The sequence below is a fragment of the Perognathus longimembris genome, chromosome 18 (genome assembly GCF_023159225.1).
Source record: "Perognathus longimembris pacificus isolate PPM17 chromosome 18, ASM2315922v1, whole genome shotgun sequence".
Classification (NCBI taxonomy): domain Eukaryota; kingdom Metazoa; phylum Chordata; class Mammalia; order Rodentia; family Heteromyidae; genus Perognathus; species Perognathus longimembris.
Window position 1 is genome coordinate 4,966,866 of NC_063178.1, and position 18,412 is coordinate 4,985,277.

The 18,412-nt window shown below is 55.2% G+C and overlaps 1 protein-coding gene across 1 annotated transcript in view; it reads left to right on the forward strand.

Moving 5' to 3' along the window:
• Positions 1-18,412, forward strand: part of LOC125366770 (phosphofructokinase, platelet) — a 46,676-nt gene extending 28,264 nt beyond the window's left edge. The window contains 15 exon segments of the mRNA XM_048367464.1: positions 840-932; positions 1,330-1,386; positions 1,388-1,456; positions 2,263-2,327; positions 2,586-2,655; positions 2,795-2,941; positions 3,983-4,053; positions 4,265-4,352; positions 5,076-5,228; positions 12,693-12,857; positions 13,926-13,987; positions 14,750-14,861; positions 15,357-15,456; positions 17,010-17,112; positions 17,931-18,412. Of these exon segments, the coding sequence (XP_048223421.1) occupies positions 840-932; positions 1,330-1,386; positions 1,388-1,456; positions 2,263-2,327; positions 2,586-2,655; positions 2,795-2,941; positions 3,983-4,053; positions 4,265-4,352; positions 5,076-5,228; positions 12,693-12,857; positions 13,926-13,987; positions 14,750-14,861; positions 15,357-15,456; positions 17,010-17,112; positions 17,931-18,081 (1,506 nt within the window). The 3' untranslated portion in view covers positions 18,082-18,412.

Here is an 18,412-nt window from a genome sequence, read left to right on the forward strand (position 1 = left end):
CTGTCTCCTCATGGCTGTGAAGAGGCCCAGGGCCTACTGGGATGGAATCTCCTCGTCTGGGGCTCCCTGAGCTCAACGGGGTCCCAGGGTTTCAGACACACATCGGTAGCCAGATTCTTGAGTGACCTGTAGGTCAGGGCCACAGGCATTACCAGAATTTAGCGGTTAATTTCCTTTTCATAATTATAGTCATTTAAATGAGCAAATTTCATTTCTTACTGGTCTAAGCACTAGCCATACCTTTCAGTATTAAGTCAATGACAGGAACTTGTGAAAGACATCTGACAAAGTTGACCAGCAGCAAACAATAAAATCGGGTCAAAACTTTTCCTTCTCACTTATTAGGTAGTATTCTTTTTGTTTGTTTGGCCAGTCTTGGGGCTTGAACTCAGGGCCTGAGCACTGTCTCTGGCTTTTTTTTTTTTTTTTGCTCAAGGCTAGCACTCTACCACTTGAGTCATAGCTCCACTTCTGGCTTTTTCTGTATATGTGGTGCTGAGGACTCGAACCCAGGGTTTCATGTATACAAGGCAAGTACTCTACCACTAGGCCATATTCCCAGCCCTGCTTCTCACTTATTTATTAGTTGAGACTAAGTCATGGCACACTGAACCAGTGAATGGCCGTGAATCGGTTTCACCGTTCCCATTGTTGGTGTCGAGGCAGAAACCGAGTCACGTAGAGTGCCTTTTACCTGGCCGTGGCACTGAACAGTCCTCTTAAGGAAGGGAACTTCAGAGAGGATAATTGGGGTCCTTGCTCTGGGCGGCGAGCCCGGTAGGAGCCGAGAGCCGACGTGCCCACAGTCCCGGGTTTTCTGATGGAGATCTTTCTTGCAGCTTGTAGTGAAGCAGCTGGGATATGACACGCGCGTCACCATCCTTGGACACGTACAGCGGGGAGGGACGCCGTCCGCGTTCGACAGGATTTTGGTAATGGAGGAGGCGGGGGGAGGGGAGGTGCCAGGCCCTTTCGCCAGGTCTGGGGGAGGGGGGGGGAAGGAGTAATTCTGGGCGTTCTCAGCAGGCAATTTATCATGAAAGTTGATCAGCAAGCTTAGCCCCAGAGGCTGGGAGACCCTAGCCTCTATCTGTGAGGAGGAGAGAGGAGTCGGGGTCTCACAAGGTTTAGGGCCGTCCCCGTGTCCCTCCCCTTTCTGCTGGTTCTGAGGGACTTGGGGTGGCGGGGGCCGGGGGGGGGGGTGTCTCATCCTTACAGAGAGGCATGGGTTCCAGATCACGGGAAGTGGGCCGCGGGCACATCCCGTGAGGGTCAGAAGGGCGGGGTGGGTGGAGGCCCCTCCCCGATGCCCGGGCGCGTCCCTTGCAGGCCAGCCGCATGGGGGTGGAAGCGGTGATCGCCCTCCTGGAGGCCACGCCCGAGACCCCCGGCCTGTGTCGTGTCGCTGAGGGGGAACCAAGCCGTGCGCCTGCCCCTGGTGGAGTGCGTGCAGATGGTGAGCTGGGGCCTGGGGCGGGCGCGGCGGGGGCGGGGACCGCCGTCCGCGTCCTCGCTTTCCTGGCAACCGGGTCCAGCAAGACCTCAAGTGCCTTGGGTGTCCTTGGCGCCCTCCATCAGCAAAGAGGGGGCTGTGTCCCCTGCCTGGTTCCTCTCTCCGCCCCGAGACGGCTGGGGCAGCTCGCTGGGCATGCAGCCCCCTCGGGGGTTCACCGCGCAAAGCCCAGAGTGAGCTCGCCGTAGCCCACTTCCCTGAAGGTCGCCCACACCTTGAACCTGGACATTGGGGGTGCTTCCCTTAGCTTAGATTGGAGAGATGGGGTCACTTGCCCGAGACCCTAAGTTACCCGGGACTCGCAAGGGGCATGGCAGCCCTTAATCCGGGGGCAGCTCCAGTCCCTGCTGCTCCCTTACTTTCCCGGGAGCCCCCAGGGAGGGCGTGGTCTCTGCCTTCCGTTCTTTTCCTACCAGAGCTTTTCCAGTACCTTCCCTGACAGACCCACTTCCCCTCGCTTTGCCTCTGTGGAGAAATCCTTACGAGTTCCTGGCCCTGAGTGGCAAGTACTCCTTCTTTTGCTTGGGAGCAGCCTGAATTTGGGTGTCCACCCTGGGGGCCTCCGACAGGCCGGCTGCCCAGCAAAGCAGTGTTAGGAAGAGGTCTACACCCTATGCACCGCGGGGCTGTGTGCACCTGCCAGGAGCCAGGAGGTCCAGCCACTCCCCCTCCACGGGCGTGACACGGGCGTGACACGGGCGTGACACAGTCGTGACGTGTTTCCTCTTCTCCCTGGTTTTATTTTAAAGACCCAGGACGTGCAGAAGGCGATGGACGAGAGAAGGTTCAAGGACGCCGTGCAGCTCCGAGGGAGGTGAGCGCTCCCTCGGGCCCGCGCGTCTGGAGGATGGCGGTGGTCTTTCTACCTCGAGAGGAAAATGCACACACACAAAAAGGGGGGAAAGAAAAAGTCAAAACGCGAAGCTGTGTTTGTGCGGCGAAGCCCTAGGAGATAGTTAACGGAGAAATGGGGTTCTCTCCTTGTCGTTCGGTTTTCGTGCTGGGAGAGTGAGGGAAGGAGTACCCCCCCAGCTTGACCTTGGACCCCACCACGCCCCTCTTTTTCCTTTAGGAGCTTCGAGGGCAACCTGAAGACCTACAAGCGACTGGCCATCAAGTTACCCGATGACCAGATCACCAAGGTAAAGTAGCCGCCACCTGTTGCTTCCCCCCCCCCTCCTCCTCCCGTGGCCTGGGTGGACGCGAGGCCACGGAGGCTGCGCAGGCCCGGTGACCCCAGGCCTCCTCCCTCCCCCCCCCCCCCCGGCTTGCGCGTTTCAGAGCAACTGCAACGTGGCCATCATCAACGTGGGGGCGCCGGCGGCGGGGATGAACGCGGCCGTGCGCTCGGCGGTGCGCGTGGGCATCTCGGACGGCCACAGGGTGTTCGCCATCTACGACGGCTTCGACGGCTTCGCCAAAGGCCAGGTGAGGCTCCCCCCCCCCCCCCCCCAGGCCAGCCGGCCCCCGTGCCTCGCGACACTTGAGGTTCAGCACTCCGTGCCTGCCTGCCTTCTTCCCTTCCATCCCTCCCCTCCCTCCTCCTCCTTTCCCTCTCTCTCCCTCCCTCCCTATGTCCCTCCTTCCTTCCTTTCCGTCTTTGTGCTGGTGCTGGAACTTGAACGCAGAGCTCGTGTGCCGTCCCTTACCGGTGCTCTACTGCTTGAGCCACTTGCTAGGAAGCACGGAACCCGGAAGAGGAGATGCCGTCTAGACCCGTGGCTGGCCATGCCGTTCCTGCCGTCCCAAGCTCTGGGGACGCAGGGGTAGTGGCTGGGTACGGTGGCCCGGGCCTGTCCTGCAAGCCATGCGTGGAAGCGCAAGCCAGGAAGGTCACCGTCCAGCCTGGCCCCTGCACTAAGAGTGGACCCCATCAACGCACAAAAGGGCTGGCAGGGTGACTCTCCCAGCGGTAGATCACTCTCCTAAGCTAGTGTGAAGCCCAGAGTTCACAACCCGGCATGCCACCTAAGATGTACGGATGGATGAATAATTGAATAAACAAAGAAAATGGCCAGGACCACGGTTCGAGGGGTAGAGCTTTTCCTAGGCAACCATAGGCTCTGGTCTCAGTTCCCAGTACATAGTGAATGAATGAACAACACACATAGTAACAACAAAAATCCCCAACAATACAAATCTTGGCGTGTATCCTTTCCTTTCCTAGTGCCAGAACCTGATCAGCTACAGTATCTTTCTAGAACACCTGTGTGGAGGTTAGATGCAGCGCCCTCTGGGCAGGGAGAGTATAATTTTAGTGAGCGCCTTATCAGTCACTTACCTGAGGAGAGCGTCCCTTATCTCTACCCCTTTCAACATCGCTGGGACTGAACCGTCCAGGAATGCTTCCTGGATCTTAAGAGCCGACAGGGCCCGATGAGGTCCAAACATCCGGAACAATCCGTAGAGCCTTCTCATTCCCGTTCCTCCCTCATTTGAGCTGATCCATGGTGTGTGTTTCCACGTTAGATCAAAGAAATCGGCTGGTCAGATGTCGGAGGTTGGACTGGCCAAGGAGGATCCATTCTCGGGACAAAGCGGTAATTTCAGAATCTCTCCGTTCTTTGACCTAACGTAGGGAAGAGGGAGGTGGTATATTCTAGAAGAAGGCAACCGAGTGTCAATTCCTTCTGTAATCTCCCGGAAGGAATTCCTAAAGGAAGAGGTGGCGGGGCTTGCCGGGTTAGGTGACACTTCCTCCCACTAGGAAAGCGGGACTGACTTGGTTTCTTGGGTCTGTCTTGCTTCCAGCCTCCTGCCTGGAAAGTATTTGGACAAGATCGCTGAACAGATGAGGAACCATAATATCAACGCCCTCCTGGTCATTGGAGGGTTCGAGGTAGGCCGTCCATTCTCTGTTTAACCTGTTCATTTAGTCCCGGGGGGGGAGGGGACAACCCCGGGCCGGCTTCACACAAGCCGAGCCGCTGCTGGCTGAGTCTTCAGGAAGCTGGGATTTTCGGTTTTCCCGGTCCCACAGCCCTGGCTCCTGGTAACGCAGAAGCAGCCCAGGGTGTCCAGCGTGAAACGGACCCAGTTCTGATCAAGTAACTGACCAGGAAAGTGAGCGCTTGAGTCTTTAGGCGAGACTCAACTCTTCTGAGTCCTCATTTCATCTCTCAGGTTCTTTATTTTACTTAGATTTTCTTTGGACCGTCATTCTTCACTATGCCCTATTTAATATTTTCTATCTGATTGAGTATTTCATACGTAATAAAACATCAGTCCGATAAATACCTTTCATCGTTTTGGAAGCTGCCGGGACCTCCAGTAGCCAGCTTCTGACCCCGAAGCCAGCCTTGCTCCTCCTCAGTGATGAAGCCCGTTCCGTTCCCTCCTTTTGTCTTTTAAGAAACTGCTTCTCTTTTTGTCTGTGGCCCTAACGCGTCTCTGTGTTGGTTTTTTTAGTGGTTCCCCGGTTCCCACTGTTTGCCCCCGTGTGCCGTGGTCCACGTGGCTCCCGAGGCCCCTCCTGTGCACGCCGCTCACTCCCAGTGACGCCCCTCCGTGCCCGTGACACACGCACACACACGGCCCGCAATCACACACACTTATCTGACAGGCCTACCTGGGACTCCTCGAGCTGGCAGCTGCCCGGGAGAAACACGAGGAGTTCTGTGTCCCTATGGTCATGGTTCCTGCTACTGTCTCCAACAATGTGCCGGGTTCCGATTTCAGCATCGGGGCAGACACAGCCCTGAACACAATCACAGACGTAAGTGCGCGTGCACCAGCAAAGCAGGCGCGGCCACGCTTAACCCCCCGGCGCCCGGCCCCTTTTATCTACCAGTTGCACCAGAAAGAGGTCTCCGCCAGCCACTCGCAGATCCATTGCACGTGTCATCCCTCTGGTCTTTATTTCTCTTTTTGTTGTTGTTTGCTCCCCAAGAAAAGTATTATTATTAAAAAAAGGCCTCCGGTTTCGGGAGACCGTTGACTTTTTTTTCCCATCTCTTTCTTGTCATGAAGTCGCACTGAGAAGACCCAGGGAGTGGCTACGGATTCTGTAGCTTCGGCAGAATGACTTGATGCATTTGTTTGTTTTTGTTTAGTCAGCCTTCTGCTGAGTCTTTATTGCAGTCCAACCTGAGTCCAAGTTTCTCTACTGAATGTGTAAGGGTAGAAATTGAAAGCAAGCTGTCTTGTGATTTTATTTGTTGATGCCAACCCACAACTAAACGCACATTGGTTGTCGTTGCGGCAATGGCTGCTTAATATCATTTCTCCCTTTGTAATTGGTGATCCTCATTACATCCAAAACTATTGATGCCTGTGTGTGCGCGCGTACGTACGCTAGTATTTAGGCTTAAATTTATGGCCTTGCTCTCTTGTTTGGCTTTTTTTTTTTTTTTGCTCAAGGCGAGTGCTCTACCACTTTGTTAATTGGAGACAAGAGACTCACAGGTTTATCACTATACCAGGCTGGCTCCTGAGTAGCTAGGATTATAGATTTGATCCCCTGGCACACAGCGGTCTGTGTTTTGGTTTGGTTTTTGCCAGAAGGCAATAACAAAGCATAGGCATATGTTCACATTAGATTTGTGGATCACACTTGCTAGTTTATATGGGAGTTTGGACACTGGTATCTAAGACTGCATTCCACTGTTTTGTTTTGTTTTTAATTATTTCATTCAAGTCATTTTTCCTCCGGATACTTTAGTACTGGCGTTTTCTCTAAGATTTTTGTTTCTCGTGAACTGTTGGCACCACGACCTTCTTTCTGGCACTGGTAAATAAAAGCCCAAATGCTTTTTCACAGTAAAACGCAAATGGTAAGTAAAGCTTTGCACCGACGGGTTGGCTTTCCTGAGCTGCTCACGCTTCCTTCCGTTTCTCTAGTGAAGCCGCGGGCCATTTGCTGACACTCTCACTAACCTCTTCCTCCTTCCTGCATGGCGACGGCTCTGGCTGCCTGGGTTTGTAGGCTTGGTGAGGCTTTGAGGCGCTGCCTGGGTCCTCAGGTTGTGAATGTAAACATCGGAGCCTCCCTCAAGATGGCTTACGACTTGTTTCTTCCTCCTCTGCCCTGCCTTCGTGATCGGGGCCTGTTTGATTCGTTGTCCGTAATGAGAACGCATGTTAGGGGAAAGACCGGTGCGGGAGAGGCCCCGGACTGCCCTTGACAGTTCATGGGAGCTTTATGCAGGTGCTGGCCAAAGGTTAGTCCTTCCTCGTGGACACCTGGTGCGTATTTCCATCGTCCTAGCTCATCCACTATAAAGGATTGCTGCTGTCTTGCGAGTTTTAAGTTCATAATATGTGCCCTACATACATATATATGTGCGCATATCATATAAAGTACATATGATATATACTAAACATATATATAAGTATATAGACCTACATAGTTAAATGTGTGTGTGTATATATGTGTATATGTATGTGTATATATACACACACACACACACACACACACACACACACACACACACACACACATATATTTGAAGATTGAAGACCAAAATAGAGGGGAGGAGGGATCCCCTCTTCCTTGTAACTTCTCTTACAGGGATTTTGTGGATTTTCTTAAGTCCGCTCTGTTGCTCATTTGCGTTTCAAAGGGTGGTTGTGCAGTGGCATTGTGGAGCTGGCAGCCTGCCACGGGCGCAGGTTGTGGGCACGATCGCACGTGGTAAGTGGAGGTGTATGGCGCATCCCTCCCCTGGCCCACGGCGCTTCCGGGGCTCTGAGAAGCCGGTCCCCTTTGTTCTGCTGTGTCAAGGTGGGTTGAGAAAGGCCGGGTCCCGAGGCCTCGCCTCCGTGAAGGCTGCCATTTCCCTGCGGCCAGGGGTGCATCCCGAAGGTCACAGGACCAGAACGACGTCCAAGGTGGTACCCGTTTTGTCCACAGTTGTCTCTGTGTCAGGTGACGCATGCCAAGTGATGTCTCTCGAGTGGTTCGGGCATGTGTCTGGATGAGGCTGGCATGGACTCCAGGACAAACAAGGCCGCCAGGCCACTCTGCCGGGTCACTCTGGATCTGTCCTGCGCTGTTCTGGACATCACCGAAGCCTTCCGAGGGGGGCTGGCTGGGTGTTGGTATCGGTCACCTAGGACTGTCCTGAGCAGGTCACCTGGGCTCTGGCTGCTCTTGTGGCCAGATGCTCTGGGTAGAGAGATTGGCAGCTCCCTGCGTGGCTCCGGTAGCATGTATTACAGTTACTGCCCTTGAGGCGGGGGATGGGGAGCTCTTCAGGTATCCAGTGGCTTCTTTGGTGGTTCGTAACTGGGGGGTGATGGCGCGACTAGAGGACATTTACAAGGTTGAGGGGCACTTGGAGTTGTCCGAGCTGGGGCAGGGGATTCTGCTGGTAGGGTGTGGGTAGAAGACAAGGATGCTGACCCTCAGAGTACAAGGTATAGATGGCGCTGTTCCCACCACGAGGAACCCTTCTGGCTTAGAATATCAACGCCGTGGAGGTTGAGGAACCCTGGGCTAGTCTTTAGCAGTCATCATCATTGGCGTACTGAGTCGTATGCACGACCCAGTGTTTTTTTTTTTTCTTGCCAGTAGAAGAAGGGCTTACCTGGCAGGTGAGCCCCCAAAGTTGGCCCCAGTCGAGGTGCAGTAGAGAGGAAGGTGAGTCATCTAGGCAGCGGAAAAATCACCTTTCCTCCCAGAGTAGCAAGTGCTGTTCTAAAGTACGGAGGAGCCCAGAAAATGGCGTAGGTCTCATTCCCCCAGCCTTGGCCTGGTGTGGCCTTCGGCAGGAAGTTCTTCATTAAGAGCCACGTGTGAGTTGGTAAGGCAGAGCCAGGTGACACCAGCTGTGGGGGGGGGGGGCACCACGTACCGAGCTTGCGTGGAGGCGAGGGGCTGGCTACAGTGGGCACGGGGTGGGGGGGGAACCCCGCTGTACCCCGCCATCACCCGGTGCTAACTGCCCCATCCGACCTAGACTGCCCCTCCCCTCCATGGACTAACGACCACAAGTCCACCCCCCACTGTCCTGTCCATCAGGCTGTGCTAGTGTTCCCAGAATGCCTGGCTCCGCTTACCTGCTTGGATTTAGGGCTGGTGGGGGGAGGGGGGGCGTGCGTGGACCTCTAACCTCCCTACCACTAACCCGGTTAACACCCGAGGAGGCGGGTCCAAGCCCCTCGCCGTTTTTTGACATCAGAGCCCAGCCATTTTAATTGGAGCTCCCGCGCAGTCGGCCCGGTCCTTGGCCATCTTCCTCGCGTCACGCGGGCCCGGCCAAGGGCCCGGCGAGGGCGGCGGGTTCTCTTCCCCGGGGAACTGAGAGCCACGCGGAAGCCACGGGTCCCGCGGGGACGTGCAGCCTTGCGGGTAACGTACACGCATGCCTCCTTCCGCGTCTGCCCCGGGGCAGCAGCGTGGTCCTGCCACAGGCCGCCCCCCCCCCCTCCACGCGGGTGGCGCCCCCCCCCCCCATTTGATGCCATCTCTACAGCCGTGGGCTCTCCGCACGCCAGGCCTGGCGTGGCGCTTAAACCTCCCCAACCCAATCGGCCTTTGCCCGCCTACTCCGAGATGCCAAGAAACGAGCCCCTGTTCCATCTAACGACTAACACGTCGCCGCCGCCTGTGTCCCTGCCGCCTGCTTTGCTGCCTGCTTCGCACCCACCGCCTGTGGCTGCTTCCTCCCGAGGGACCAAGATAAAAGGGGACAAGGATACGGGGCTCCCCCTGCGGTCCCTGCATTAGGCTGGCACATGAGACTCAGTTCCCTCCCCGTCCCATGCCCCCCTATACACACACACACACACACACACACACACACAGCCACAGCCCACGCACGCCCAGTGACGGGCAGGGGGTCCGCCTGTGCCCCCCTAACTGCCGTGGCCCTGCCGCTTCAGGCTTTCGAGTCCGCGATCGCGATGGCTGAAATGCGGGCCAGCCACGAGGAGTTTTGCATCCCGGTCTGCGTCGTGCCTGCCACTATTAGCAACAATGTCCCAGGCACAGAGCTAAGTGTTGGTTGTGATACTGCCATCAATGTGGTTGCTGAGGTAAGAGACGGGTCGCCTGTATACGCTCGCTCGGTCTTACTCGGGGATCTGCTGGCTCTGCCCCAGCCCTCCCTGCTAGCGAGGCAGAGTTTCCCCCCGGGGGGGCTATTGATCCTGCACCTGCCCGATCCCAAATAGACATCCAAATGGGCAGCCCACTCAGTCTTTGAGATTGAGTTTTGTTAGCTTAACTTGGTCCCACACTTAGGAAAACAGGATAACGTGTCCCAGTTTTCTCCTGGGAGAGCCTGTCTTTACTGACTGAAAAATAAAACGTTGCACTGAGATGTCTGCCTAGTATTTCGGAGCTGCGGGCCCAGCCTCTGGTAAGACCTGCTTGCTGCCCGAGAGGGGAGTTAGAGGAGGGTCAGGGGTCGTGGAACAAGTCCCCGGCGTTAGTTACCGGGATTGAGATGCCCGGTAAGTATGGACACCTGCAAGACGGAGCGACTCCCAGCCGTCCGTGCCAGCAGCCCGAGGCCTGTGCGTGGGAGCTGTCCTTCCCGAGGGAGGAGGGACAAGGGGACACGGCCCAGGGCAAGGAGAACTCAGGAGCTTGAGCCCGGCTCCTCGGGCCTTGCACCCTGAGCCGGGGTCGGGCCGAGAGCCATAGCCTCTCAAGGCCCCCAGCGTTGGTGATGGAAACTCGTCACTCGGATGGCGCTTTCTGGGTTCCGGTTGGCACGAGAGCCTCAGGGAGCAAGCGGGTTCGTCCCAGGTTCTGTCTTCTGAGTTGCATTGAGAACGAAGGCCCCCAGTGAGGCCCAGCAATCCTGCGTCTCCATTAGCCTCTCGGCACGTGGACTCTTTCCCTGATGCCCACGTGCACCTGTGACCTTGACCTTGTGGTTGGTGTGTTAAATGAGACCACAGAGGATCCCGTGGCACGGCCCCCGGCCCCCCTGCAGGCTGTTCAGCTGTTGACCCTGTCCTCTCTCCTACCACTTGCTAAACGCACCTGCTTGCTTTAACCTCCCAGCTTGCACCTCCGACAGGATAGTCTCACGGTCCCTTGACAAGACAAACGGCTTCCCCCTGTGTCCCTTGGTATTCCTTGGAGGAACACCGGTCTGGAAAATCCCACCCTCCCACACAATGGCGGGACCATCCCGGTCCATTGGGATCGTCTTCTTCTCCGTCTCTTTTCTTTGGGGTTAGTCATGGGGCTCGAATGCAGGGCCTGGGCGCTGCCCCTGAGCTCTTCTGCTCGAGGCTAGAGCTCGACCACGTTGAAGCCGTAGCTCCGCTCCCAGTTTTCCGGTGGTTCCCTGGGGATGAGCGTCACTTGGACTTTCCTGCCTGAGCTGGCCTTGAACTGCGGTCCTCAGACCTCAGCCCATCCTGAGTAGCTAGGATTTCAGGCACGCACCACCAGCGCCCGGCTGTTGTGTTTCCTAATTGTGTAGTAAATGCCACCTTACTGATGTCACGTTTGAGTTCAGCTTTGACCGGGCGGTGGAGAAGAAAGCAGGAGCAGTGTCTGTCACTGGGGAGTTTTTCCTCCCGCGTGACTCAGTTGGGTCGCTGTGCTGCCAAGGCTGGCCACTGCCGGGAGCGCAGGGGGAAGTCGATGGCTTGGCGCACCAGGCCCAGCTCGGGGCTCGGCTCCTCTCCGTGAGGCCCACGGGTGATGCCCCCGCTGGATTCTCCCTCCCTCTCGCGTCAGGGAGACCCCACCCTGCCGTGCTTCCCTCCCCGTTACTACTTGAATGACGGCCCGAAACGCGGCTGGCGCAGCTCGCTAATTTTAGAAGACACTAATTGAAGCCTTTCAGATACAATCTAGCTAATGAGGCTGTGAGCCAGCTCCGGGCAAAGGCAGACTATCCCAGCCTCGCTGACATTGTTCCTACCACCCGCGGCACACGGAACATCTAGGCCGGGCCTTAGTTGTCAGCTTTAGTCAGTGTAGGTTTTGTTTCTCTCCTGTGCCTGGTCACCCGCTCTGTGCCCTGCCTTCTAAGGACACGTGTGCTAGCACTCAGGTCCTACCTGGACGATCTAGGATGCCCACTCTCCTACCTACGGGCATGGAATGGATTGCCCTATGACAGCATCCACAGGTTCCCGGGGTAGGAGACCTTTGGACTGTCCTTTGGCCCATGGAAAGGTTTATGTGTCCTACAAGTAGCTGGTGGAATGTTTTGAGCCAGGGTGAGAACTTTGTTTTTCCCAGTACTGGGGAGGGGTTTGAACTGATGACCGCGTACTTGACAGGCAGATGGGTTACACCTGACCTTGATTGTTATTGGTGGAGACCGGTCTCCCGCTGTGGCATATCTGCGTGGGTGCAGTCTGCCTGCTTGTGGCCTCCCGTGGTAGCCAGGGCCACACGATTGCCCGGGCACGCACGGCTCGCGACTGAGAAAGAGGATGAAGGATCCTTGGCTTTCCTGTCGGTGCCGGCTTTGACCGTGGATCCTCTAGTTCTCGGCCTGCCATCCAAGCCGCTGGGATTCCGAGCATGAGCCAGGGGTGCCCGGCCCACGTTGCCTCTGGTGGATGGATCCGTTTTGTGTGGTTGGAGTAGCTGCTGAGAGCTGAGCTCGAGGCCTCTGCAGAGACCCCGGGGAGATGAGCGGGGCTCGGGGTGGAGCCACAAGTGGGAGGTCCTGGGTGGATTTCTCTGCTGCTTACCATCCGGAGCCCACACCGTCCGGGAGGATGGACGGGACGTTTCTTGACGAGGCCATGGCGCCTTGCCCGTCGGCTAGGCTTTCTCCGGACAGACACGGTCGTGGAAGAAGCTGTGTGTCTGATGGAGGTAACCTAATCAGGATGAGAAGGCCCAGGGATAAATTGAAGACGAGTAAAACCCCGGGGTGGCACCAAAAATAAAATAAACGAATTAGAAAGCTCTTTCCAAGAAGGTGAACAGCACTTGGGGAGTCAGCATTCCCCTAAGATCTAAATTGTCCCCGGCCCAGTGTGTCTCCCCGGGGGACTTTGCCCGGGGACAGAGCACCGTGGGTTTGGCCTCTCCGATGGCCGTCCAGGCCCATGCTGATTCTCAGGCGGCGTCCTGCCAGGCCTGCCCGCCCGCGCTGCTCCTCGCTATTGCTCTGTGCGCCCAGGCTTGGTGGCGGGGCTCGCTCCAGCCCGGGGAGGGGGCGGGAGGCTCCAGGGTCCGTGCCCGCGCGCGGCCCGCACCGGCCGGCTTCCCGGGCCCGGTTGGAACGCTTGTCTCCTTATCTGTGGGCAGACGTGCGACCGGATCAAACAGTCGGCCAGCGGGACCAAGCGTCGCGTGTTCATCATCGAGACCATGGGGGGCTTCTGCGGCTACCTGGCCAATATGGGGGGCCTGGCGGCCGGAGCGGACGCGGCCTACATCTACGAAGAGCCCTTCGACATCCGAGACCTGCAGGTGTGTCCCGGGGTTGGAGGCCGTGCCCCACGGCGGGGCGAGTCCCGCGGCATTTGCGTCTGCCTGGTATTATTACATACTGCAGGTTGAAGCCGGGCGCGGGTGGCTCTCGTGCGTAGTCCTGGCACATCAGGAGGCGGAGGTCTGAGGCGGAACATAGTTCACACAGCCAAGCCCAGGCCAGAAAGTCCGCGAGGCTCAGATCTCCAGCTAACCACCGAAAAACCCCAGAAGTGGCGCTGTGGCTCAAAGTGGTGTAGAGCACTACTAGCCTTGAGCAAAACTGCTCAGGGACAGCAGCCAGGGGCTGACTGCCAGCCCCAGGACCCCACAATACAAGGGGAGCCCTCCTGAGGAAGCACCGTGTTGAACTCGGATGCCTGAGGTTCAGGAGCTCTTTGGTGGGTGACTCGGTGGACAGGTTGTGTGAAAACAGCCCGCACACAAATAACGGCCTCTGTTCAATGCATCCTAAGCTTGTCTGGAGGCGATGCTTATTTCGTGGGATCTGATCGTTAAAGCATCCATCTCCCGTTAGGCCTTTTCACATCTGGCCAACCACCGTCTCTGACCTCTTGTGGACCTCGAGGGTGGACAGTTTGATCCCGGTTGAGGAAATGTCCTTCCTGGGGCTGTGGCATGTCCCCGTAAGAAACCCACTGTTTGTTATCCACTGCAGGAGGCTCAATTGTATTAGGCAAGTCAGGCAGCAGATACACCTGAGAGTTTTTAAGAAAATGTCATAAAAACACACGTGGAGAAACAGAAACATCTTCAGAGGGAAATGAGTTTATGCTAGGAAGTGTTTTGATGGGGAGGCGGAGGTTGAGATCCTCGACTAAAGGAATGTCTCCCTGTCCCATGTGTTAGGACGGTTTCCTGTTGTTATGTTTGCACCTACTGTCACCCGATCGTGTGTGTTGCCCTCTCGGCACAGAGGAAGGCGTAGAGGTGGCGGGCTGGCTCTCCCTCTCACTCTGTTAGGGTTCGTCGCCTGCAGTGCTCGGCGGCACACAGTAGGTCCCCGAGTTTACGTTCCATCAGTTAACGAGACATTTCCTTTTCTAGTCCAATGTGGAGCACCTGACGGAGAAAATGAAGACCACCATCCAGAGGGGTCTGGTGCTCAGGTAATGGGAAATAACTTCCAGTCTTCCATGGTGAACCTAGGCTCCTGACCTCATTTCTCTTCCCGTGCAGAAGTAACCAGCGTAGGACAGTCCCTTTCAGTCTGAGTGCTGAGGACTCAGGAGACAGAAACTGTACTGCCGGAAACACATTTGCCTTTTTTAAAAGCTGATATATGTGTGTGTGTGTTTACATGCATATACATATATATACACATATGTATACACATATATATATATATATATTCTTGCTTTGTAGTCTGTTTCTACCCCCAGGATATCTGCTTTTCCATTTTTTGTTGTTGTTTTTGGTGCTGGTACTCGAGGCTTGAACTCAGGGCCTTGCAACCTCAAATGGCTTTCTTGCTCAAGATGGGCACCCTGCCATTTGACGCGCACCTCCATTTGTGGCTTTCTGGTGCCTAGATGGAGGTAAGAGTCTCATGGACCTCCTTGCCCTGGCTGACTTCAAGCCTCGCCCCTCAGTTCGCAGACTCCTGAGTAGCTAGGATTGTGAACCGCCGGCACCGGGCATGCCGCTTGTTTAATTCCACCCCTCGCTTCACGGACAGAGGAGAAAATGAATAGAGCCGGGGAGAAACTAAGGGCCCCGGAGGCCAGCCAGCCAGCGCCGTGGCTGTGCACACCAGGCCTTCCGCAGGACGAGGGAGGCACTGCACACACACACACACACACACACACACACACACACACACACCCGTCCTCCTCGACTAACGCTGGCTGGCCCGGCCGCCTTTGTTTCAGGAACGAAAGCTGCAATGTAAATTACACCACGGACTTCATCTACCAGCTGTACTCGGAAGAAGGCAAGGGCGTGTTCGACTGCAGGAAGAACGTGCTGGGCCACATGCAGCAGGTGGGGTCGCCGTCTCCGGGCTTGCTAAGTTTGCTCCCGGTGACTGACGCAGCTGGAAGGCAGGTGTATCTTAGGACCCACCAGTTCCGTACCGCCAGCCCCTGCCTCGTGCTTCAGTGAGCTTTTAACAGGGGCCTGCAGATTTATTGCCAATTCACAAATGCCTTGAAGTTACACGACCGTATTCGTAGTAGGCGTACCATATTTTCATGGAAGTTCAGCTTATCACGCGCTTACAGGAAATGGGGAAACGTTCTACCATCCCATCTCGGGAGAAGTTGAACCAACTTGACTTGTAAATCCCTCCACAAAGAAGCCGCTCATAGAAATCTCCATCTTTGCAGGGATCAGTCCCATTGTTTCTTTCCTGGGTCCCAACATGATACAAGATAGCAAGGTGCAAAACCAAATCCTGTTCCGTAGTGGCGTTTGTCACGTGCTCACTAAAACGCGGACACGAGTGTAACTAATCGTGCCTGTCACTTCCGCCAACAGGGTGGAGCGCCTTCTCCGTTTGATAGGAACTTTGGGACGAAAATCTCTGCCCGGGCAATGGAGTGGATCACCACGAAACTGAAGGAGTCAGCGGGCAAAGGTGAGAGAACTCGAGCCGCTACCGTGGCGGGATTCCTGGCGATGGGAAGCAGGGCCTTTCCCTTTCCATCTGCCCCTCAGGCTGCCTGTGGTCACGTTGATTCCTGCTCGTCTCCCCATGTAGCTGTTTATCAATCTAATTAGGTGTAAGTAATGAGATAGGATGTTTCATTCCTGCTTGTTGTGGTGGCGGTCATCCAGTTTAGTACCATTGTGATTCGGCAGATGGTCGTACTCCATGAGCCATACCAGAAAGGCAGGTTCATGAAACACTCAAAACTGACTTGTACTGAAGCTGTTTTCAGGCTCACTGGTTGATTCATATTTTTTTTGAGAGAGAGAGAAGAGAAAGGGGGGAGAGAGAAAAAGAAGTGGGGGCACCTCACAATACATTTCTAGGAAACAAGGGTTTTCCTCTTGGGAAGCCCAAGTATGTCCTCCCGTTATTTTACTCTCTTCCCACCAGAAGTAGCCTCAGAACTCGGAGACGATCTTTACTTGGATTTCTTTCAGAATTGTATTACATAAGCGCATGTCTTCAAATCCAGCGAGGGGACCTAGCTTGACTTTATATACAATATTGAACTTTCTAATAATGCATGAACATTTGTTCGTGAATTAGGCAAGAGTTTTGTTCCCTATACTAAAGCATTGTTTTTCTCCATAAAGACATCAAATATTGTGGGGGGTTTTTTGAGTTTATTCCTAGGTTCTGGTTTTTAAGTTTTAGTATTGTAAGTAATACTTAAGTTATTTTTATAGCTGGTGGATAGAAATACAAAAAGAAAATCTCTTAGCCACCAATAACTTTTCTACATTCTGAAGGCTAACGATGATTTATAGGTCTTCTTTGCATTTGCGTCTTGTGTGTTATCATCGGCTGTTCCCTCCAATAAACCCTGTCTCCATCGCAAACCACACTGTTAACCGGCCAAGAATTCCTCATAGCGAGCTGAAGCCTTTCTGTCATTTAGTGTCTGTTGTCGGTGGTTCATTACTCGCTAAAGAGATTTTTCCATTCTTAAAGGTTAGCCTGTCTTATTAACTTCTTGCCCCAAATCACATGACCAGCTAGATCCCTTTTCCGTCTTTACGAATCTGTTTCCTGCTAGAGGACTCGGCAAGCGCGTAGTCCCCACCGCGTGTAGGGATCGATCGCGCATCCCTTGCGGTGGCTGTTGTGCCAGGTGCCTAGCTCCTCTCCGGGAGTGTGGGAGAGGCCCGTCTCTTTATGGGTCGGTCTCCTTTCAGTCCCGGGGGGGCGGGGGTCCTCTGTGAGGATGCTCATTGGAGCCAGCGGGGAAAGGGAAGGACGCCGGCCACACAGTGCAGTGTGGTTCTACGGGGGTTCTACCGCCGTCGCTCAGTCGTAACCCACGCCCACCCCATCTGAAACTCCAACCCAAGGTGGCTTCGCACCCTCCGGTCCGCACAACGTCCCTTCTCTTGTGGTTCCTCACTTCGGGGACCATGTCATCTGCCCGCCCCCCGCCCCCCCCCCCCCCCCGTGGAGTCTGCGCCGTTCTTAAGGCTTTTTGTGTTCCCTTTGTACAGGGAAAAAATTCACGAGCGACGATTCCATTTGCGTGCTGGGAATATGTAAAAGAAACCTGGTTTTCCAGCCTGTGGCCGAGCTGCGGAAGAAGACGGACTTCGAGTAAGTCGGCGAGACGCTGAGCGGGAAAGAATTCCGGGTGGCCTGGATTCCGAGTTCCTGCAAGCAGCAACTTATTTTTAGGAATACATTGGCTTTTTTCAAGGGAAGATAAACAGTACACTTTTGAGATGCGGGGTGGATTTTTTTTTTCCCTCTTTTTTTCTTGGTGGTATTGAGGTTTGAACTTGGGACCACATTCTTATAGGTAAGTGCTGTACCCCACGAGTCACGCCCCTGGCCCCTTTCTCCCCTCATTTACTTCTCAGGAATGGACCCACATTTCATGCACTTTGACGGCCAACACTTTTTTTTTTTTTTTTTTTTGCCAGTCCTGGGCCTTGGACTCAGGGCCTGAGCACTGTCCCTGGCTTCTTTTTGCTCAAGGCTAGCACTCTGCCACTTGAGCCACAGCGCCACTTCTGGCCGTTTTCTGTATATGTGGTGCTAGGGATGAGGTGCTGGGGAATCGAACCCAGGGCTTCATGTATACGAGGCGAGCGCTCTTGCCACTAGGCCATATCCCCAGCCCAACGGCCAGCACTTTCGACATCAGGTCTTGCTACATTTTTTTGCTGGCCTCGACACCCTGAGCCTCTCATCTCAGCCTCCCGTGTGGTTAGATTATCCAGTCAAGCACCCTCCTGCCCAGCCCCTTTGGATTTTTTTTTTCCAAAGTATAAAATAATAACAGTGTGACTTGACTATGAAAAAAAACAAACTGCTTTACTACCCACTTTATGCTTCACAAATAAGGCTCCCGGGACGGCTGGAAGCAGCCTCTGTGATCGCCGCCGTCTCCTCTCTCTCTCCCCCGCCAGGCACAGAATCCCCAAAGAGCAGTGGTGGCTCAAGCTGCGGCCGGTCATGAAGATCTTGGCCAAGTACGAGGCGAGCTACGACGTGTCCGACTCGGGCAAGCTGGAGCCCCTGCGTCCGCGGGGCGCCCACGGGGAGCCTGCGGCCATCTGAGTGCCGCGCGCCCACCGGCAGACACCCCCCCCCCGCCCCCCACAACGTATCTCGATCTCTGGGGGGGGACCACTCCTGTATTTGTAATTTATTTATCAGCACTTTATGCAAGTATTGTTGACCAAAGTATTGTTGGCAGTGATACCTAAACCAGACAGCACCGGTCACACCCTGACCCCAGCCGGAACACCCCCCCCCCACCCACGCCCCCCCACCTCACGAGGACGACCCCGCCCTTGGTGTACACTCGATTCAGAGCCGGCGTGGACTGTCTCGTGCTTTATAATGTTGTGTATCTATCTAGTGGAATTAAAAACCGTTTGCCTAAAAC